An 18,510-nucleotide genomic window follows, 5' to 3' on the forward strand; every position below is an offset into this window, starting at 1 on the left:
AAAACACACTGCAACTACATCTTTACATGGTTATTTTTCACTACTTTAAGGATGTTTCTCTTTCTTTAAAGCTCCTGTGAGGAGTTTTAGCTGATCATCAGACAAACTTAAAATAAACACTGATGCCTTTTTATGACATACGAAAGAAAACAGGACCATCATCAGTGAGACAGGAAACTGCTAATTAAAGTTTTTAATCCTCATAATGCCAAAGAGGGGGTAGGTGTCAGACCAGAGGACTGACAGTAAAAAAAAGCTTTTTCTTTTAATTTTTCCATAGCAAGAACTTCCAGGAAGTGATACACTTGACTGTAAAAAGGCAGCAAGATGAGTTTTGAAGGAGTGTTTTTGTCAGAAAACATTATTTAAATGTGTACAAGATAAGATAAATGGAGGGTTTAGAAGTGTCACTTTGTCCACCGGGGGCGCCAAACCTCCTCACAGGAACTTAAACATTTCATATGATACAGCACCTTTCATAGAACAAAATCACAAGGGGCTTCACAAGAAAAATAAAAATAAAATCTTAACGGCGTGAGAAAGGAATAAAAAAAAGAAAAAGACAAAAAAATGAAAGAAAAACGAAACTGAAAAAAAGAAAACTAGAAAACTAGAAGGAAAAAAAGAGAAAGAAGAGAAAAAGTTTAAAAAGTAAAAACAAAGAAAAAGAAAAAATTAAATGAAAACTAGAAAAGAAGAAAAAGATAACAAAAAAGGAAAAGAAAGAAAGAAAAAAATAAATAGGAGTTTAAAAGTAAAAAAAACAAACAAAAAAAAACAGAAAAATGAAGGGGGAAAGCAAATAGACAAAAAAGAAAAAAAAAGAAGAAAAGAGAAAAACAGAAACAGAAAAAATGAAAAATGAAAAGAAAAAGGAGGACAAAGTTTTAAAGTAAAAACAAAGTAAAAAGAATAAAATAAATGAAAACTAAAAAAGAAGAAGAAAAAGGAAGAGAAAAAAGAAAAGAAAAAAGACACAATAAAATAAATAGAAGTTTAAAAGGAAAAAATAAAAAAACGAAACAGAAAAAAGAAGGGGGAAAGGTAAAAAGACAAAAAAAGGAAAAAAGAAGAAAAGAGAAAAACAGAAACAGAAAAAAGAAAAACCAGAAACTAGAAAAAAAGAAAAAGGAGAAAAAAAGTTAAAAGTAAAAACAATAAAAAAAATAAAAGTAAATGAAATCTTGAAAAGTGAAGAAAAAAGAAAAGAAAGGAAAAAGATCAAATGAAGAAAATAAAAGTTTAAAAGTAAAAAAAAGAAATTAAAGGAAACGAAAAAAGAAGGGCAAAAAATTCAAAAGGAAAAAAAAAAAGAAAAAATTGAAAAATAGGAGAAAAAGAGGCCCACCCAAACTGCACTTGTTCCTTCTTAAACCACACAGTGGCTGACATTGTCATTGTGTTTTCAGAAATGTCTCTTATCCACTTTGCAACAAACTGATGCTTCTGTTTTGTTTTCCTGTTTAGTTTTTTGTTTTTGCATATTGTTCCCCAGTTTCTCTGACACACCTGCCTGAAGAATAGATGTGTGAAGGTTTTTGGTGTTCCTGATCTTAGAAAAACTAAAAACAACTAAAAACATTTTGGGAAATTATGAATGAATGTTTTTTGATCAGCAGTCGAAGGATATATCATTTAATTCAATGTGAAGACAAAGAAAAGCAGCAAATTCTAGTTAAAAATGTGACAAATTTGTTGGATGAAACAACATTTTGATGATTTCTGGATTGCTGCAGCAGATCTGCAGCGAAGCTTTCTGTCAGTTGAGCTGTAAAAGCGTCTCTTACTTCAGAAACTTCAGCCTCAGCCTCTCGGCCAGCGGCAGCGGGCTGTCATTACAAATAACCGAGTCGTCGCTTTCTTCCAGCAGCGCAGCAGGTGAAGCTGGAGCAGGAGAGAAAATGTCGCTCTTTATGCTCTGTACTTCAGTATCTGCGCTGCAGCTCTTTGGTTTTGGTATCAGTGATTGCTTGTGGGTCGTTTTGGATGGTTTGGATCCAGGAAAAGGTTTTGGGGGCACCTCAGAGAGGGACCTGCTCTCAGTCTTGTTCCTGGATTTCCTCTGAGGTCCGGACTTGTGGTTTTCTGCGTCGCTGTCCTCGCTGGATGAGCACACACGCGTGCAGACGCTCTTCTTCGTGGTTTCTGGCAGGTTTTTGTCCCTGTCTCCGTGTCCCGGGTCAGACTGGCTCCTCTGATTTGGAACGAGTGAAGATGAAATCGCTTTTTTCACAAACTTATATTTCTGAGGAGGTTTCTGGGGGATGTGTTTCGTCTTAATCTGTGTTTGAGCTGAGGAAATCAGCGACACTTTGGAGCTGTCAGAGTTTGTTTTAGCTCTGTTTGACGCAGTAAGCGGCTCCTTTTTGTAAAGATCAGATTCCCTCTCAGGTTTCTGACTGAGTTTGACGTCTTTGCAGGAGATCTGTCTGTTTGGTTCAGAGTTTAAAGAAGGGATGAGCTTGAGCGGGGCTAACTCTTTAGCAGCGTTCCTCATGAGCAGCCTCTCCCTCAGAGGACACTCTGTGAACCTGAGCCCATCGCTCGTCGTGTTTTCTCTCTCCTTCACGTCCTCGTCAGCCGTTTCCCTCAGCTCAGATTCTCTCTTGCAGTTTGCAGCTGATTGAGGCGATGGAGAGGACGTGAAGGACGTAGCATCCCAGTTTATATCACTGAGGTGCAGAGCATCGATAACTGCAGGGACTGAAGGGGAAGCAGCCACTGCAGGATCAGCGTGAGACACGGGAGCCGGAGAGGAGGTGAAGGACGTAGCGTCCCAGTTTATATCGCTGAGGTGGAGAGCGTCGATGACGGCGGGGACTGACGGAGAAGCAGCCGCTGTAGGGTTGCTGTGGTCGTCTGTTGACTTCTGATGCGGATCATTCTTCACCGGAGTGTCCAGGACCAGCACTTCTGGCTCCTCTGGCGTCTGTGGAGGAGCGCTTTGCAGAGTCATCTGAGCCAGGAGGTCTGAAATCCCGTCAGAGGCAGCAGGAGCCTTCTCCTGTTTGCTCCTGGGTTTTCTCTCTGGAAAGAAAAAGACGTGATATTAATGTTTGAGTGCTCGGTCATATCTGCAGTTCGTGTTTCCTCCAGGTGAGGAGGCGCGGCCCTGCAGCCCTGCGGCAGTAAAAGAGGAGCAGGGAGGTGGCGAGCACAGAACAAGCTGCATAAAGCGACAGCTCAGCCTGGAGCCAGACGCCTCTGTGCTGCATCAAAGCCTCGAGTGTGAACCAGCCGAGCTGCCAAACTACATTTTCAGGTGTCAGAGCTTCTGCAATCGACGGCTCAGAAAACAAGTCGGAGCTCGAGGAGCCTTTGATCAGCGTCTCGTCAGCAGCGTAGGAAGAAGTTAAGGACTCCTGGGAGGTTTCGTTTAGAAAAGTGAATTTTCACGCTGTCAGATAAAGTTACAGCCTGAACACAGACACAGAAAAATCCTGTTTTCTTACTCTTGGTCTTGTTCTCCTCAGCCTCAGCTTTGTCCTTCAGGTATTTCTCCACCAGCTCTGGGAAAGCCACGCTGAACAGAGACTCTTCCTCCACCGTCCTCACCTCGTGTTGGTCGTCTGCAGGTCGATCCTCAGGAAACACAAAATGTTCTGCAGGATAAAAAACAAAAACGAAGAAGAAGAAGAGCTTTCTTATTTCCCTTCTCTGATACTTCAAAATAGTTCAGCTGCTTGTTTGCAGAGTTTTAAAATGTTTTTTGTTTTTTTTAAAGATTAGTTTTTGGGGTTATTGCTCATGTAATGTCTTAATTTTCTAATTTTGATTATTTTCAAAAAAATTTCCAAAACGTTTTAATATTTCAAAATTTGAAAAAAAATATATTTTTAAGTTTCAAAATAATTTGCCAAAATTTCAAATGATTTTGTTATTTAAAAAATGGATTTAAAAAAATTGCAAAAATTTTAAAAAACTTAGAATTTTTTCCCCAAATTTTTAAAATATTCACTTAAAAAAACTGTCAAAATTTCAAACAATTTTGTGATTAAAAAGATTGTCCCAATTTTTTTTAAAAAAATGGATAAAAAAAATGGCAAAATGTCCAAACAACTAAGAAATTAAAAAAAGTTTTGATAATTTAAAAATTTGCAATGAAATTATTTTTTTGAAATATCAAAATAATTTGAAAAAATTTCAACTGATTTTGTTATTTTAATTTTTTTCCCAAATTTTAAAACATTTGGTTTGAATTAAAAAAAAAACTGAATCATTTTTTTGTCCCACATCTTTTAAAAATTCAATTAAAAAAAACTGCCAAAATTTTCAACAATTTTTACATTTTAAAGATCGTCCCAAATTTTAAACATTTGGAAAAAAATTCAAACCACTTGGAAATTAAAAAATGTCCCAAATTTTATAAAAATTGGATTTTAAAAAGTTGGCAAAATTCCTAACAATTTTTTCATTCAATTTTTTTTCCCCCAAATTTTTATAAATTTGGATTTAAAAAATCTTCAAAAAAATTGAAACAACTTAGAGTTTTTCCCAAAACAAATGTTTTTCTTATTTAAAAGATTGTCCCAAATTAAAAAAAAAAAAAACAGATTTAAAAAGTTTGGAAACATTTTCAAAATTTCAAAGAGTATTTTGACCATCAGGACATGCCTGGCACTACATTAAATCAGGTTTGGTCACAAAGTGCTCTTAGCTAAAAATCTGAACACAGTCAATGGAAATATGCTGTTACTTTTAGCATGTAGAGCCAGCACGTTTTATTTTATCAGTCTGCTTACTTTAACTACACGTGTCTTTCCAAAATAAAACCACTTGTAAACGATTATTTCAGGAACTGTTGCTCCACAGTTCTCATTTTTTTTGTTATTTTCTTATAAAGTTCATACAGTACATGTGGACCCATGCTCTGAGTGAGTGGATTGAGACTTTCCCGGGCCCGTCCCCTCAGCCAGGCTTGTTAGTGGAGCAGACTTGATATGACAGAGTTCTCAGCCTGAGGAGGAAGCTGGTTTAGCACCTCGTGACTGTTGTGAGTGATCTGTCACCTCTGAGCCCACCTCACAGCAAGTCACTAACAGACGAGCCGGTGACGAGCGCCCTGCAGCCCAACCTCCGCCCACGGCAGCAGGCACGTCACTCAAACAGGGGCTGACGTTCAAAAATCTGCTCATTTCCATCTTTTAACGTGAGGAGGAAAAAACAAGAAAGCATCACAGATCAAACAGCTTCCTGTTTTAGAGCAGGGGTCTGCAACTTTTACTTTCCTCAGCTCAGCTGGATTAAAGTCATTCAGGAGCCACAAAATCTACTTTATCTTCGAAATGAAGACAAAAAAGTGCATAAAATTCGAAACATGGTAAAAATCTAGTGAATAATTATCTAAACGAGAAGTTTTTGGTGTTTATAAAATTGAACATGTTATGCCTTTGTTTTTCATTTTTATCAAATTTGCAAATATTTCCAAAAAAAGGGAAACCTGTAATGACATTTCAATGAGTTGCAAAAGTTTTTTAATAACTTTGACATTTCTAAAATTTGCAAATTTTTTAAAGAAAATAAATTTTAAAAATGTGCAAATATTTCCAAAAATTCAGAAACATTTGAATTTTTTTCTGACTAAATGTTATAGATTTGCAAAAAAAATTAAAATGTAGTTTCCAAAATTTGTTTACTTAAAAACATTGTCAAAAGTTGCAAATCTTTTCAAAAATTGGAAAAATTTGAAACGTTTTTGTAAGAAAAGAAATTTTTAAAATGTGCAAATATTTGCAAAAATTCTGAAATATTTGAAATGTATTAAATCTTTCCAAAATGTAATATACACTCAAAAAAAGTTAAAATGTAGTTTCAGAAAATTTAAGAAATTTGTCAAAAGTTGCAAATCTTTTCGAAAATTTTAAGAGTTTGCAAAAATTTAAAGAAAAAAAATGTAAAAAATGTGTTATTATTTGCAAAAATTCTGAAACATTTGAAATATTTTTTTCTAAAATGTCATATATTTGCAAAAAAAAATGTAGTTTCAAAAATTTGTTTAATTCAAAAAGTTGTCAAAAGTTGCAAATCTTATTATTGTTCTTATTATTTTAAAAGGAATTTAAATTCTTTGCAAAAATTTGCAGAAATTTTGCAGAACTGACCTGGGGTGCTCCAGATGATTTCATAGCAGGCGACTGAATTCCTCACTCTTGCTTTAAATATCCTTTAAGGGGGGAAACAGAAAGATGTTTCATGACGCACATTTCACACCACTGAAGAGTCGATTTCTCAGATGTGACAGGTAAACCTGTAAGACTACCTGAGAGGCCTGATCTGTGAGGATTCTCTCCCGTATTTCCTGTTCATCAGCTCCGCGTACGTCATCAGGACTAAAACCTTCTCGCTGGTGTAGTGCTTCGGCCACTCCATCTTTCTGAAGGCGAATTTCTGAAGAAAAGAAAGTTTTCCTCAAAGTTACAAAAAGAGATATCTTACAGAACAAGTTCGCTTTGAAAAGTAAACGCTACCTGCATTAAGAGCATGTTCGGCTGCCTCCTCTTGAAATGTGACACAGGTTTATCCTTGGAGATGAGAAACTCCTGGATGATCTGGAAAATGAAAGTCAGTTTGATAAAGGACGTGCTGTGGATCTTTAAAGCTGACGGAGAAAACAGGACGACGATCAGCTGTACCTCCGTGAAAGGAAACTGTTGGCTCGCCAGAGTTTTTCTGAAAATCAAAACAAAGAATGAAAGAAATTTATCACCATATAAAACCTGCTCATATCAGAATAAACATCCAAAAGTGAAAATATCAGGTTTAATATGATAACGATACAGTTTTTTATGTACAATTCACTGCTTTGTAAATAAATTAAATCCTTTCTTCTCTTCTGAAATTGACCTACTTCCTGATGTTTGCCTCGAGCGACGAGGCCTGGCGGGCCTGCTCGTAGCGGTGCCAGTCACAGGGACACTCGTAGTCGAAGTCCTGAGGCTGACAGAAGTGTTTACTGTTACAGAGCAAACAGCCGCCGCGCTCGTGGGCTTTGGCTGAACCTGGAAAAACAGCAGACCATTTAAAATCAGCGCTTTATTAAACAGAAGCAGCTTTGTTGTTCTTCCTGAGCTATTGGTTGTTTTTTTTTAATCTGATCTGTGATTGTGACCTTTGACGTCTGAGAGTTGTTTAAGGTCAGGTCGCTCTGTTTGCCCACTGTATTAATTTTTTTTTATTTGGTCACAATTTTTTTTTTGGTTGTTTGCTTTTAATTTCAGGTTTTGATGTATATGGAGTTTTGTTTATTTGGAGTTAAAATTACCCAGAGTCCATGGAGCCAAAGACTCTGCTATAAGGCTTGGTGCTCACTCCTAACCAGCCTCTGTGGACTTCAGGTGTAACTTGCTACTGGAGTTTGGAGTTCAGGATCCAGGGAGTGGGTGTTTTTATTTATTTTTTTATTTGTAAATCAATTAATTTTTTTTAAAATTATAATTAAAATTTTTCTATTGACTCTCTGATTAATTATTTTTTTCATTTTATTTTATTTTTTTTTGTTTTGCTTTGCTATCATCATTATTTCATATAATTTCATTTATTTTTATAATTTTAGAATAAAATAGAACTTTATTTGTCATTGCAACAAGTACAACATAATTGCAAATAATAATATAATATAATATAATATAATAAAAGAATTTATAATATTTTTCATGATTACAATAATACTAATAAAAACATAATAAATAAAAACAATTTTCACATTACTTGTAATTTATTTATTTTTATTATTTATTATTTTATTATTAACTCTCTGACCGATTGATTTATTTGTTTTATTTATTTATTTTCTTGTTTTGCTTGGCATCATTATGCTTGCATAAAATTTCATTTATTTTCATAATTTTAGAATGGAATAGAACTTTATTTGTCATTGCAACAAGTAAAACGAAATTGCAAACAATATTATAATATAATATAATATAATGTATTTTTATGATAATAATAATAATAGTAATAATAATTATTATTATTATTATTATTGTTATTATTATAAAAATATATTAATTAATAATTATAATTTTCAAAATACCTGTAATTTATTCATTTTTATTATTTTTATTTTATTTTTGTGAAAATATAAATACAGCACTATAACCTGGGATTGGACCTCTAATACAATATTGATATTTTAACTCTTAATACTGATATTTTCATAAAAATAAAAATTCATATTTTGGTCGAGTTGGAGGTAAAATACAACTTCTGCACTTCCACTGCAGTCGATGGCGCCAGAGAGCTACTACCCTGAATGTTGCCAATAGATTTTATAATAAATTTAATCTCAAAGTCTATTGAAAATATATAATTTTTAAACCTTATAATGTTGGTTTTTGTTGTACTGAGCAAGTCAGTCCGCCATAGACATCAATGTTTTCCTTGGTCCTTTTAATTTAGAGAAACATTTTGATTTACATAAACATCAACTCTATTTTTTTTAGTTAACTGTTGAATATCACAAAATCTCATAGAAGTTCCTGCCAATACTCAGCCCTAGTTTTCATGGTGTGCACAAACTTTCTCTGGGTATATGAATTTAATTCTATTTTTGTATTGTATTTATCTGTACCTGTTTACAGGAAAAAAATAAAAAATTTTGTCAAAAAAGCAAAAACAGAAGCATCTTTAAAATTTGAACCTCCATTGTTGCCCTGGTGTAACGTCAAAAGGTGCATCCTGACTAACTCGTCTCTCACATGCGTTGGTTTTTAACAGGACAGGGTCAGTAGCTGTGAGCTATGTGTGAACCACATCCTCTCAGACCCCCCCCCCTTTTGCTCTCCACCTTCCATCAGGATCAGGATCAGGATCAGGGGTCAGGGTTTTGGAGCGAGGTGACACTCACCGGGATGTCGGCAGATGTGGCAGTGAGCGACCTTCTTCACAACCCTCTCACACACCTCTGTGCGCTCCTCCTTCCACTGGATGAACCTGAGGTCATCGGGAAAAAAAGGTGACGTGGAAAAACACTAAACTTTACAGATGATGACACAGAGACAGAGAGAAAGGGAGAGTGTGTTTCCTACCTCTGCAGGAGTGTCTGTCCTTTCAGCATCTGGATCAGCCTCAGCGCCTGCTCTTTACCAACTCCTGAAATCCCCTTGGACAGAACGATAATAAAGTCAGCTGAAAGCATTCATACATTTGATCCTGTGAATCTGAGATCGAGCTGCAGTTCATACTTTGGGAATGTAATCACAGCCGAGGAGGATGGCCAGGCCAACAAGATCCTCTCTGGAGAGTTTCAACTCTGTTTCTATCCTGGACGTCTTGTAACACTCAACCTGAGGGTCCTGGAGGGCGAGACGGAGAAATGACTGAATCCTTTTTCAAGAATAAATAAAGATTAATAAACATCTCCTGAAGGAGCACTCCAGAAATGTGTTTAACATGAGAAGGTGACGCTTCAAACATACTTTACTGTTCATGTTGAAGTTCCTGTACACAGTCTGGGCCCCGTACAGGAACGCATCGCCGTCGTTGGTGATGCAGCCGTCCACCAGACCCTGTGAGTCCAGGTAAGCACACATCGCCTCAGCCTCTCCAGCTGCTGTCACCCACGGTACACCCATGTAGTCCAACATCTCCGCACACTGTAGGGGCAAAGAAAGGGTTCAGGTCAAGAGTGAGCCCCCATACCTCCTTCCTGCATGCTGCAGGTAAAGGACGTTCTTCACTCTGTAAAGCCTCTGCTCACCTGGATTAAAGTCATTCCTGAGTCACAAAATCTACTTTATCTTCACAATAAGGACACAATAAGTGTATAAAACTCTAAACATAGTGAAAATTATCTAAACAAAAGGGTTTTTTTTCCTAATTGTAAGAATGTACATGTAACATCTGTGTTTTTTTTTAAATTATTTTTAATACATTTGCAAAAAATAAAAAAATGGAAAAAATTGCAAAACTGAAAACTTTTGGCAATTCAATAAAAATAGAATATTTTCAAAAAATTACAAAAAAAAAATGAAATTTCAAAAATTTGCAAACACTTAAAAAAATAATAATTAAAAAATTGCAAAAGTTAGAAAAAAAAATTAGCAAAATTTTAAATAATTTCCAAAAATTTCAAACTATTTAGGAATTTCAAAAATTGTAAAATATTTTTGAATTTTTGAAAATATAATTGAATGTGATACCATATATTGATAATATATATATTCCTCAACCCATGGTTTTTATGTTTTGGCTAATGTTTTGCCACATATCAATCATGTATATTAATCCATCACGTTGTCAGTTAAATGAATCAGTCCACACAGAATTAAAATCAGTATTTTCTTCCAGATTAGTCTTTTTGTAGATGTAGTTATCTTCCCAGGGCTGTAAAACTTGAGGTTAGCCACAGGTGCATGGAAAGTTGGTGGGCTGTTCAACAAAATGTTGAACAGCCCATTCACACATGATTTTATTTAGTGTCAGTGTCTTTAATCATCATACTCTCTGCAAGAAAAAAAAATCTTTCAATTTTTTTTAAAGTTACAAGGGGCCACTAGAAAGTAGTCTTTGCTTCAGTTATTATTATTATTATTATAATTATTATTAAAACACGCTTTGAATTATTATTTAATTATTTTCCTTTTTTTCTTAATAAATTCCATTTTTAAATTAATTTAATCATGTATTTACTTGTACTATTTCTATTATATTCTAATATAATTTGTAATTTGCACTGTTTCTATTCCTATTATCACTGTAATTACTATGTATTTTATTGTTTTGTTTGTATTTTTCTGGGTTTTATGTTGTTTTTATGTAACAAAAAGCTAATAAACAATTAAGGGGGGAAAAGGTGATAAAAAAAAAAGCATGAATGTCTTATAAGTAACTTTTATAAAGATGAAGAAGAGTCTGGAACCTTCTAACCTCTCTGAGCACAGCATTAAAGCGCCCCCTGCTGGTGTTAGTTGTAGCCTTGGCAGCAGGAGCCTTATTGAATCCTCCGTATCTTGTTTCTGTCCTCTTGTTCATAGTTTCTGCTTTCAGTTTGGGAGCTTCTCCTTCCATCACGAAGACAAGCTTCACCCCCATGAGTGTGAGGGAGGACACCCTGAAAAACAGGTTTCTGGACACGGAACAACAACAATAACAACAACAACATGGCGACCGGCGATGTTAAAGTGAGAAGCTTCATTGAGAATGATCAAATTATAACACAATAAGCACAAGAAGCTAACTCTGCTCACCTGAGGTGGGGTTTGGTTACTCTCCCCATCATTGCCTGGACATGCTGGGCCTCGCAGACCCACAAACTCAGGTCCACAGCCAGAGTCTTACCGCTGAGACTGTAAAGCGGAACCGACTCCCGAACCGGTTCGATGGTGGACCATAAATCTTTAACACCCATGGCTGCTCACAAATTAATGCGCAGTGACTTTCATTCAGAAAATTCTGTAGAAAACTTCGACTCAACACAACGAAAACGGAGCCACAACCAGGAGATTTCAAACGGTGGCGCCTTTGGGCCGCGTTCCAAATCGCTGGGTTCCTCTCATGTAGCTTTTCCAGTTGGATTGTTACTGAATAAAGGACTAAATTTGAGGCTTACATTTCCTAAAAGACATCCACATGCTTTCTTCAGACTGTTTAAATAACATATCTTTTTATTTTTACAGATTAAACCGCAGTAAAGTCAACAGAAAAGATGCAACCTGAACGAATTTGAACGAAGCCGTCCGCGTTTCCTCATACGTCTTATCTAAGCGCCGTCAAATGCTTGTTGCTATGGATACGAAGCTCGCGTTTGCTGCCAGGGGAAGTTTTTACTATTTTCTCTCTTTTCGTGGCGAAATTGATCGCAGTAATGGACTTAAAACTACATTTAAAAATTGTTGGATTAATCAAAAGTCATACTTTTCATGTTGCCAAACACATTGCAGAGGTGAGTGTATATATAGGCGTGTATATATATCTCAATACATATCTTATTTAGTGATGATGTTTTCATCTTAACACTTGTCTTCTTGACTACGCTCAACAGAAACTCAAACTAAAGTTCCCCAAGGTATTTCTGGATCCAGAAATTCAACCATTTCTTGAATTGGATTGGCATGCATATCTTTGTTGGAAGAAAAGGGTATGTCATTTGTTTATAGATAGTTTTTCATATCAATCAAAGCTACAATCAACTAAAAGAGACTGATAGATGGTTATGGTTATTGTATCTTTTGAAATAAACAATGCCAGTCAACTCACTCCTTTATATAAATTCACGTTTTTGGTAGTTTTGACAATAATTTAGAATTTTGTTAAATGTCGCCTGTTACACTTTACTTTTTTGCTCCTCTTTTTTTTCTTTTACTGTTAAGAAGTCATAAAAAACATACTTTTTTGAATTTGAGAGCCTAGGAAGAAAGCTTTATTAAAAAAAATTAACTCAACATATTTGCTCATTTCTCAAAACACAGGGCTCTGAAACACAATACAGAACCTTTGTCACTTAATTTAATTAAATAAAAAAGTATTGAAAAAAATTAACTGGTCATATGAATTAAAATTTCCCTGTATGATTGGAATGTAATGATACAGTCAACTCACAATTTGAAATCATTTTCGAGTGGGTTAAAAATGCTAATTCCTCATGTTTTTTTTCATTATTATTTCTATTTTAATTTTTTTTTTACAGAGTGAACTTGCAGACAAAATATTACGGAAGTGTATTGCATTCACTTAAAGGAAAAAAAGCAACTCAGGTTTTTCAGTGTAATCACATGATTTCGAAGTAGCTCAATACTTCAGAAAAGAATTACTCAAAAAAACAGGAAAAAAGTTATCTGAAAAACAGAAAAAAAAATTACTAGTAAAAACAGAAATAATTATAACAAAAACAAACCAATAAAAAAATATTAATCAGAAAAAAAAATTAATTACAACAAAAAATACTCATAAAAACAGAAATAATTATAACAAAAACAAACCAATAAAAAAATATTAATCAGAAAAACAAAATTAATTACCACAAAAAACAAACCGAAGAATAAATTACTCTGAAAAACCTGAGTTGTTATTTTTTCTTTGAGTGAATGCAATACGCTTCCGTAAAATATAACTTTAAAAACTTCTTTTAATTATTTCTGCAACTGCAAAACACAAACAATGCAATGAATGCAAAATTTGAAACACTCACACACGCTCACATTCACATATTTAAATATATACTGGGGCAAATATATAACAATCTATTTTTTTTTATATTTACAAATGAAAGAGAATTCCCTTTTTAATTCTCTGAGGTGGGGTAAACTGTACAAAACAAAGTTTTTACTTTTTTTAAGCATGCAAGTCAAATAAAATTTTATCTTATATCAAAAAAAATTAACTCAAAAAAGGACTTTTTAAACAAATTTCACATCAAATTGACAAAATTATAAATACTACAGCTCCCTCTGCTGTTTAAATGGGGTATTGCAACTTTTTTTCTCAGCCGAGTTCATCCCTACTTTATGAATATATCACTTACATGATCCAAAGTGCATTTTAACAGGTACTTTGACTTAATAATTCAAGTAAAATTATATTTAATTGAAGTTATTTGTCTATATTGATTGTCTACATTTATTGACATTTTGTTTGACGAGACCCCTGCTTAAAACCAGAGTTTTCCTGCAGATATGTCAATGCACACGCACATTTATTGGGTTTATTTTTCAGTTGCTCAGTAGTTACATCTGATTTGAATCCAATAAGAATAAAAGTTAACATTTCTGAAGCTTATCATGAATCAGTTGTTCAGCCTTTGTGTCACACTTTCCATCGCTCATCTGAAATGAATGATCCAGTTATAAACAACTGAAGCAAACATACAAACAGCAAATCACACCCACACAACAAACCCTGCTGTAGTTTGACGCTGTGGTTATTGTGACTCTCTGAATGAATCACTAAACATTTGCCTCTCGTCACTCGTGATTCAAGGAGCTGCATGGAGAGGTGTGGCAGGACTCCAGCAGCCTGATGTGCCTCCTCAACGGCATCCCGCTCGGCGATGAGCAGGAGCTCGCCAGCTGGGCCGAGAACCAGTGGAGTTTTACTGTCGCTCAGCCTGTGGCCTTCTTCATGGTTGAAGCTGGGGACTGTTACACCAAACACCTGAAGAAAAGTGGGGCAAGTCAGCACCACAGTCACAGAAACAACAAGTATTACAGTAAATGATAGGGAACATATATTTGACCTCATTACCTGATCTGTTTCTTAACCACCACACCCTACTTATGGCTAATGGTTAACATCAGTGAGTCACTCAGCTGTGGTTTCCTTCTACTGATTAGATTTGTGTGACTTTGAAGTCTAAGAATTAAATAAAACGTGTTTCTGTTGTTTTATTGTAGCATCAGTTTGTCTTCATGGACATCCAGATAGCAGGAGAGGCTGCAGGGAGGTTACTGTTTGAGGTCAGCAACTTAAACCAAATGATTCAATATTTTCACGTCTACTATTATAAGATATGGAACCATATTGCATTCACTTGAAGATAAAAAAAAAACTCAGGTTTTTCAGAGTAATTTATTCTTCGGTTTGTTTATTGTGGTAAGGATTTTGTTTTTCTGATTAATATTTTTTTATTGGTTTGTTTTTGTTATAATTATTTCTGTTTTTATAAGTAAATTTTTGTGGTAATTAATTTTGTTTTTCTGATTAATATTTTTTATTGGTTTGTTTTTTTGTTATTATTATTTCTGTTTTTATGAGTAATTTTTGGTGGTAATTAATTTAGTTTTTCTGATAAATATTTTTTATTAGTTTGTTTTTGTTATAACTATTGTATTGTTTTGTTTTTTGTTATAATTATTTCTGTTTTTATGAGTAATATTTTTGTGGTAATTAATTTTGTTTTTCTGATTAATATTTTTTATTGATATGTTTTTTGTTATAATTATTTCTGTTTTTGAGTAATTTTTTGTGGTAATTGATTTTGTTTTTCTGATCAATATTTTTCATTGTGTTTTTAGTCATCCTTTTTTTAGTGTTTTTATGAGTAATTTTTTGTTTTTTTGTTTTCAGTTTACTTTTTTTTAATTAAGAGTTGTCTGCAGGTTGAAGGTTCTCGCAGGATTTCTAAGTATCTCGATACTTCAGGAAAAAATTACCCAGGAAAACAAGAAGAAAGTAATCTGAAAACAGAAAAAAATTACTCATAAAAACAGAAATAATTATAACAAAAAACAAACCAATAAAAAAATATTAATCAGAAAAACAAAATTCATTACCACAAAAAAACACACCGAAGAATAAATTACTCTAAAAAACCTGAGTTGTTTTTCTTTTCCCCTTGAATGCAATATGCTTCCCTAGTTAGAGACAATAAAAAACAAAAAAACAACAAACCAGATGGCTGTTACTGGCAGCATGTAAACAACACACATTGCTCCTGCTTCCTCAGCTGTTTTCAGATATTTGTCCAAAGACATCAAAGAATTTCGAGGCTCTGTGCACAGGAGAGTTTGGTCAGTCGAGTAGCGGCTTCCCTCTTTGCTACAAAGGCTCCGTGTTTCATCGTGTGGTGCCCAACGGCTGGATTCAAGGTGGAGGTATGACAAAAACACAAAGTGTTCCCTGAACAGATGAGTCTTCAGACATCTCTTGAAGTAGAAAGGGACTCTGTGGATCGTATAGAGTTAGGTAATTCATTCACCGATTGAGAACAACAGAGGAGAAGAGTCTGGCTAGAGATTTGGAGCCGCGCTGGGCTGGGAGCACCAGGCGTCTAACAGTACAGTGTCTTTGCCTCTGCAGATATTTCTCCAGATAGAAAAGGCGATGGAGGGGAATCGATCTACGGCCCAACTTTTGAAGGTAAACACAGTAATGAGGACGCCTGCAGTTTGACTGTCAGAACAAAATTTGTGTTACTGTACTGTCTGTGAGTTTTCCTGCCCATGTGTCCTTTCCTCTGCAGACGAGAGCTTTGCTGTGCCCCACTCCAGACGGGGCATCCTAGGAATGGCCAACAAGGGCTCCCATACCAACGGATCTCAGTTCTACATCACTCTGCGGCCCTCCCCCTGGATGGACAGGACCTTTGTTGCCTTTGGGTTTGTATTGATACTGTCCTTTGTGTAGTTTGAATGTCCCTCTTATGTGTATTTAAGCTTGATATCTTTTTTTCAGTCGGGTGGTTGAAGGTGTGGACACCCTGCGGAGATTAGAAACAGCTCTGACCTGCAACGAAAGGCCCAAGTATGACTGTAAAGTTACAGACTGTGGCGTGCTGAAGTGTTAGATGTGTAGAGATGAAGAGAAAAGGACATTAAATATACAAACATACAGTGATTACCCAGTCAGCCAGACACAGAGTCCTTTTTATCTGCATCTGTGTGACCACTTCTTCTTCTTCTTCTTCTTCTTCTTCTTCTTCTTCTTCTTCTTCCATAATGAATACACGTCTCAGTCTCTGAGTACATTGTACCGCTGTTGGAGGTTTCTCATACAATGCTGTAATTTTCCCAACTATAAACAATAATATTTCCAGGATTTACAGTTAATCCATGGACAGGGAATCTTCTGGGTATATTTCCCAGAATACCATGGAATGGACTCAATGGCAAGTCTATATTTTAAACTTCTGTAATCTTTCCACTAATGCTGCCTCAGGTTTTCTCCCAGGAAATGTGTGTGTGACCATCGGTCATCCTCCACCAAGCTCCCTCCTCACATAGTGTTCAGTCGTTCTTAGGAGGAGCTCCAGTTGTTCTGTATACCTCAGGTAGTGCAATTTAAAAGAACAGACTTTTTCTAAAAACTCATGAGGTCGTGACTGTCTGGTCAACAAAACAACTTTTAAATGCAGCTTTGATAACTTTTATTTGAAATGTGAGAATGTTTCCTCGAAAGATGAGCTATTGAAGGTTTCTCCAACATCACAGTGGGGAAAAAGCAGGAATGACCATAGTCCTGCAAAGAAAAATGAAGTTTTGTTTTCGATTTTGGTGGGAAAACTTTTAGAGGTAGCCCAGGGGTCTGCGACCCTGACCTTTCATAGGAGCCACTTTGCCTTAGCGAATCTGGATTTAAGTCATCCCAGAGCCATAAAATCTACTTAATCTACTATATAGACTGTAAAGTGTTTAAAATTCTATGTTTATTTAATATCTTGTGGATAATAATCCAAACAAGAAGTTTTTGGAATTTATAAAATTGTACATGTGATGTCTTAGATTTGTATTCTCGAATATTTGCAAAACTAAAAAATAAAATAAACTTTCAAAAATTTCGAAAAATTCAAAGTAAAAAAATCAAAATTATTTAAAAAAAATGGAAATAAAAAAATGAAAAAATAAAAAAAGATAAATATTAAAAACATTGCAAAATTTTCAAAAAAACAAAACAAAAATAATGCAAGGGTTTAGAAAATTAAGATAAAAAATTGCAAAATTGCAAAAAAAAATTAAAATAAAAAAATTGCAAAATTTTCCCCCCAAAAAATAAAATTTTGCAAAGGTTTAAAAAATTAGATTTTAAAAAATTGCAAAAATTATATTTAAAAAAAATAAAAAAAATAAAATGCAAAATTAAAAAAAAAATTATGCAAAGGTTTAAAAGCTGAGAGTTCAAAAATGTGCAAAAATAAAAATAACTGAAATTTCAAAAATTTGCAAAAAATTTGATTTTTTTTTTTTAGAAAAACTTGAATTACTAGAATATATTGATTATTTTAGAAAACTTGTTATTCTTTTGTTGTTTGCTCATGTCTTGCCTTTTTATGTATACGTGTATGTATATATCAAGCTGGCATGTTGGCAGTTAAATGAGTCCATCTACACAGAACTGACTTCCTTTTCTTTTTTTTATTGCAAAACTTCCTGTTTGGGTAATTTTTCACTGGATTTCAACTTTTTCTTAGAAAGTAAAGGTTGTAGAACTCTGTTCTAAAATATACATCTATATGTGCTGGACAGTCTGTTTGTCATGTTAAAGAAACAGAGACTCTAAATAAAAAGTAAAATTAAGTCATGGAAAGAGTGATTTTATACTCTAGACTAGCTTGGAAAGATCATAAACCAACTTGGTAAATGCTTAAAAACAGTTTAAATAAAGTAAACTGTAATAAAGTTTGTGTTTCTCTCCACGTTTTAAGGTATGTTTGGTTTATGTGAGATAACTTGGCTGTAATACCTTACTTATGTGTGAATAGTGTCAACGGAGCGTTAAAGTAACTCCTTGCTGCCTTCCTGTGTCTCGAAGTGTTTGTGAAAATTAACACGATTCCAGCTCTGTTTTTCAAATACTTGATGCCAACACTTTAAGAGATTCCAGAAATTAAAAAAAAAAGTGGGCAAGTATTTCTTTTCCAGTGGGATTACCTTAATTTATGTGCTTTTTTCCTATATTGATTAACTGTCACTAAACATGTCATGATGCACAGCAGAAGTTTCTAGTTATCGTGTCAAAAAAGAAAAACTTGGGAAAAACCACTTTGGCCTTAAGATAGCTGTGTGTTGCTATGGTCTATAAAAACAGATTGCTGTAAGTGGCATGTTGAACGACTAGAAACAAATATTTAACAGGATGTCA

General features: G+C 34.5%; 2 protein-coding genes across 2 annotated transcripts; one reads left to right on the forward strand and one right to left on the reverse strand.

The window, feature by feature from the left end:
- Positions 1-1,541: 1,541 nt before the first annotated feature.
- Positions 1,542-11,562, reverse strand: gen1 (GEN1 Holliday junction 5' flap endonuclease). The gene is made up of 13 exons (XM_074684583.1): positions 11,187-11,562; positions 10,867-11,065; positions 9,417-9,593; positions 9,183-9,293; positions 9,027-9,100; positions 8,846-8,931; positions 6,848-6,998; positions 6,633-6,669; positions 6,468-6,548; positions 6,260-6,387; positions 6,102-6,163; positions 3,453-3,602; positions 1,542-3,027 (listed from the first exon to the last, which is right to left on the reverse strand). The coding sequence occupies exons 1-13, from the start codon at positions 11,345-11,347 to the stop codon at positions 1,784-1,786; spliced, it is 2,661 nt and encodes an 886-aa protein (XP_074540684.1). The 5' UTR covers positions 11,348-11,562; the 3' UTR covers positions 1,542-1,783.
- Positions 11,563-11,571: 9 nt separating this feature from the next.
- ppil6 (peptidylprolyl isomerase (cyclophilin)-like 6) lies at positions 11,572-17,216 on the forward strand. The gene is made up of 8 exons (XM_074684584.1): positions 11,572-11,881; positions 11,981-12,076; positions 13,915-14,103; positions 14,328-14,390; positions 15,380-15,527; positions 15,733-15,792; positions 15,896-16,031; positions 16,108-17,216. Exons 1-8 carry the CDS (start codon positions 11,804-11,806, stop codon positions 16,217-16,219), a joined length of 882 nt encoding a protein of 293 aa, XP_074540685.1. The 5' UTR covers positions 11,572-11,803; the 3' UTR covers positions 16,220-17,216.
- The last annotated feature ends 1,294 nt before the right edge of the window (positions 17,217-18,510 follow it).

Source organism: Halichoeres trimaculatus, unplaced genomic scaffold, assembly GCF_033239565.1.
Source record: "Halichoeres trimaculatus isolate MK-OKI-2021-1 unplaced genomic scaffold, fHalTri1.1 fHalTri1_scaffold_13, whole genome shotgun sequence".
Lineage (NCBI taxonomy): Eukaryota > Metazoa > Chordata > Actinopteri > Labriformes > Labridae > Halichoeres > Halichoeres trimaculatus.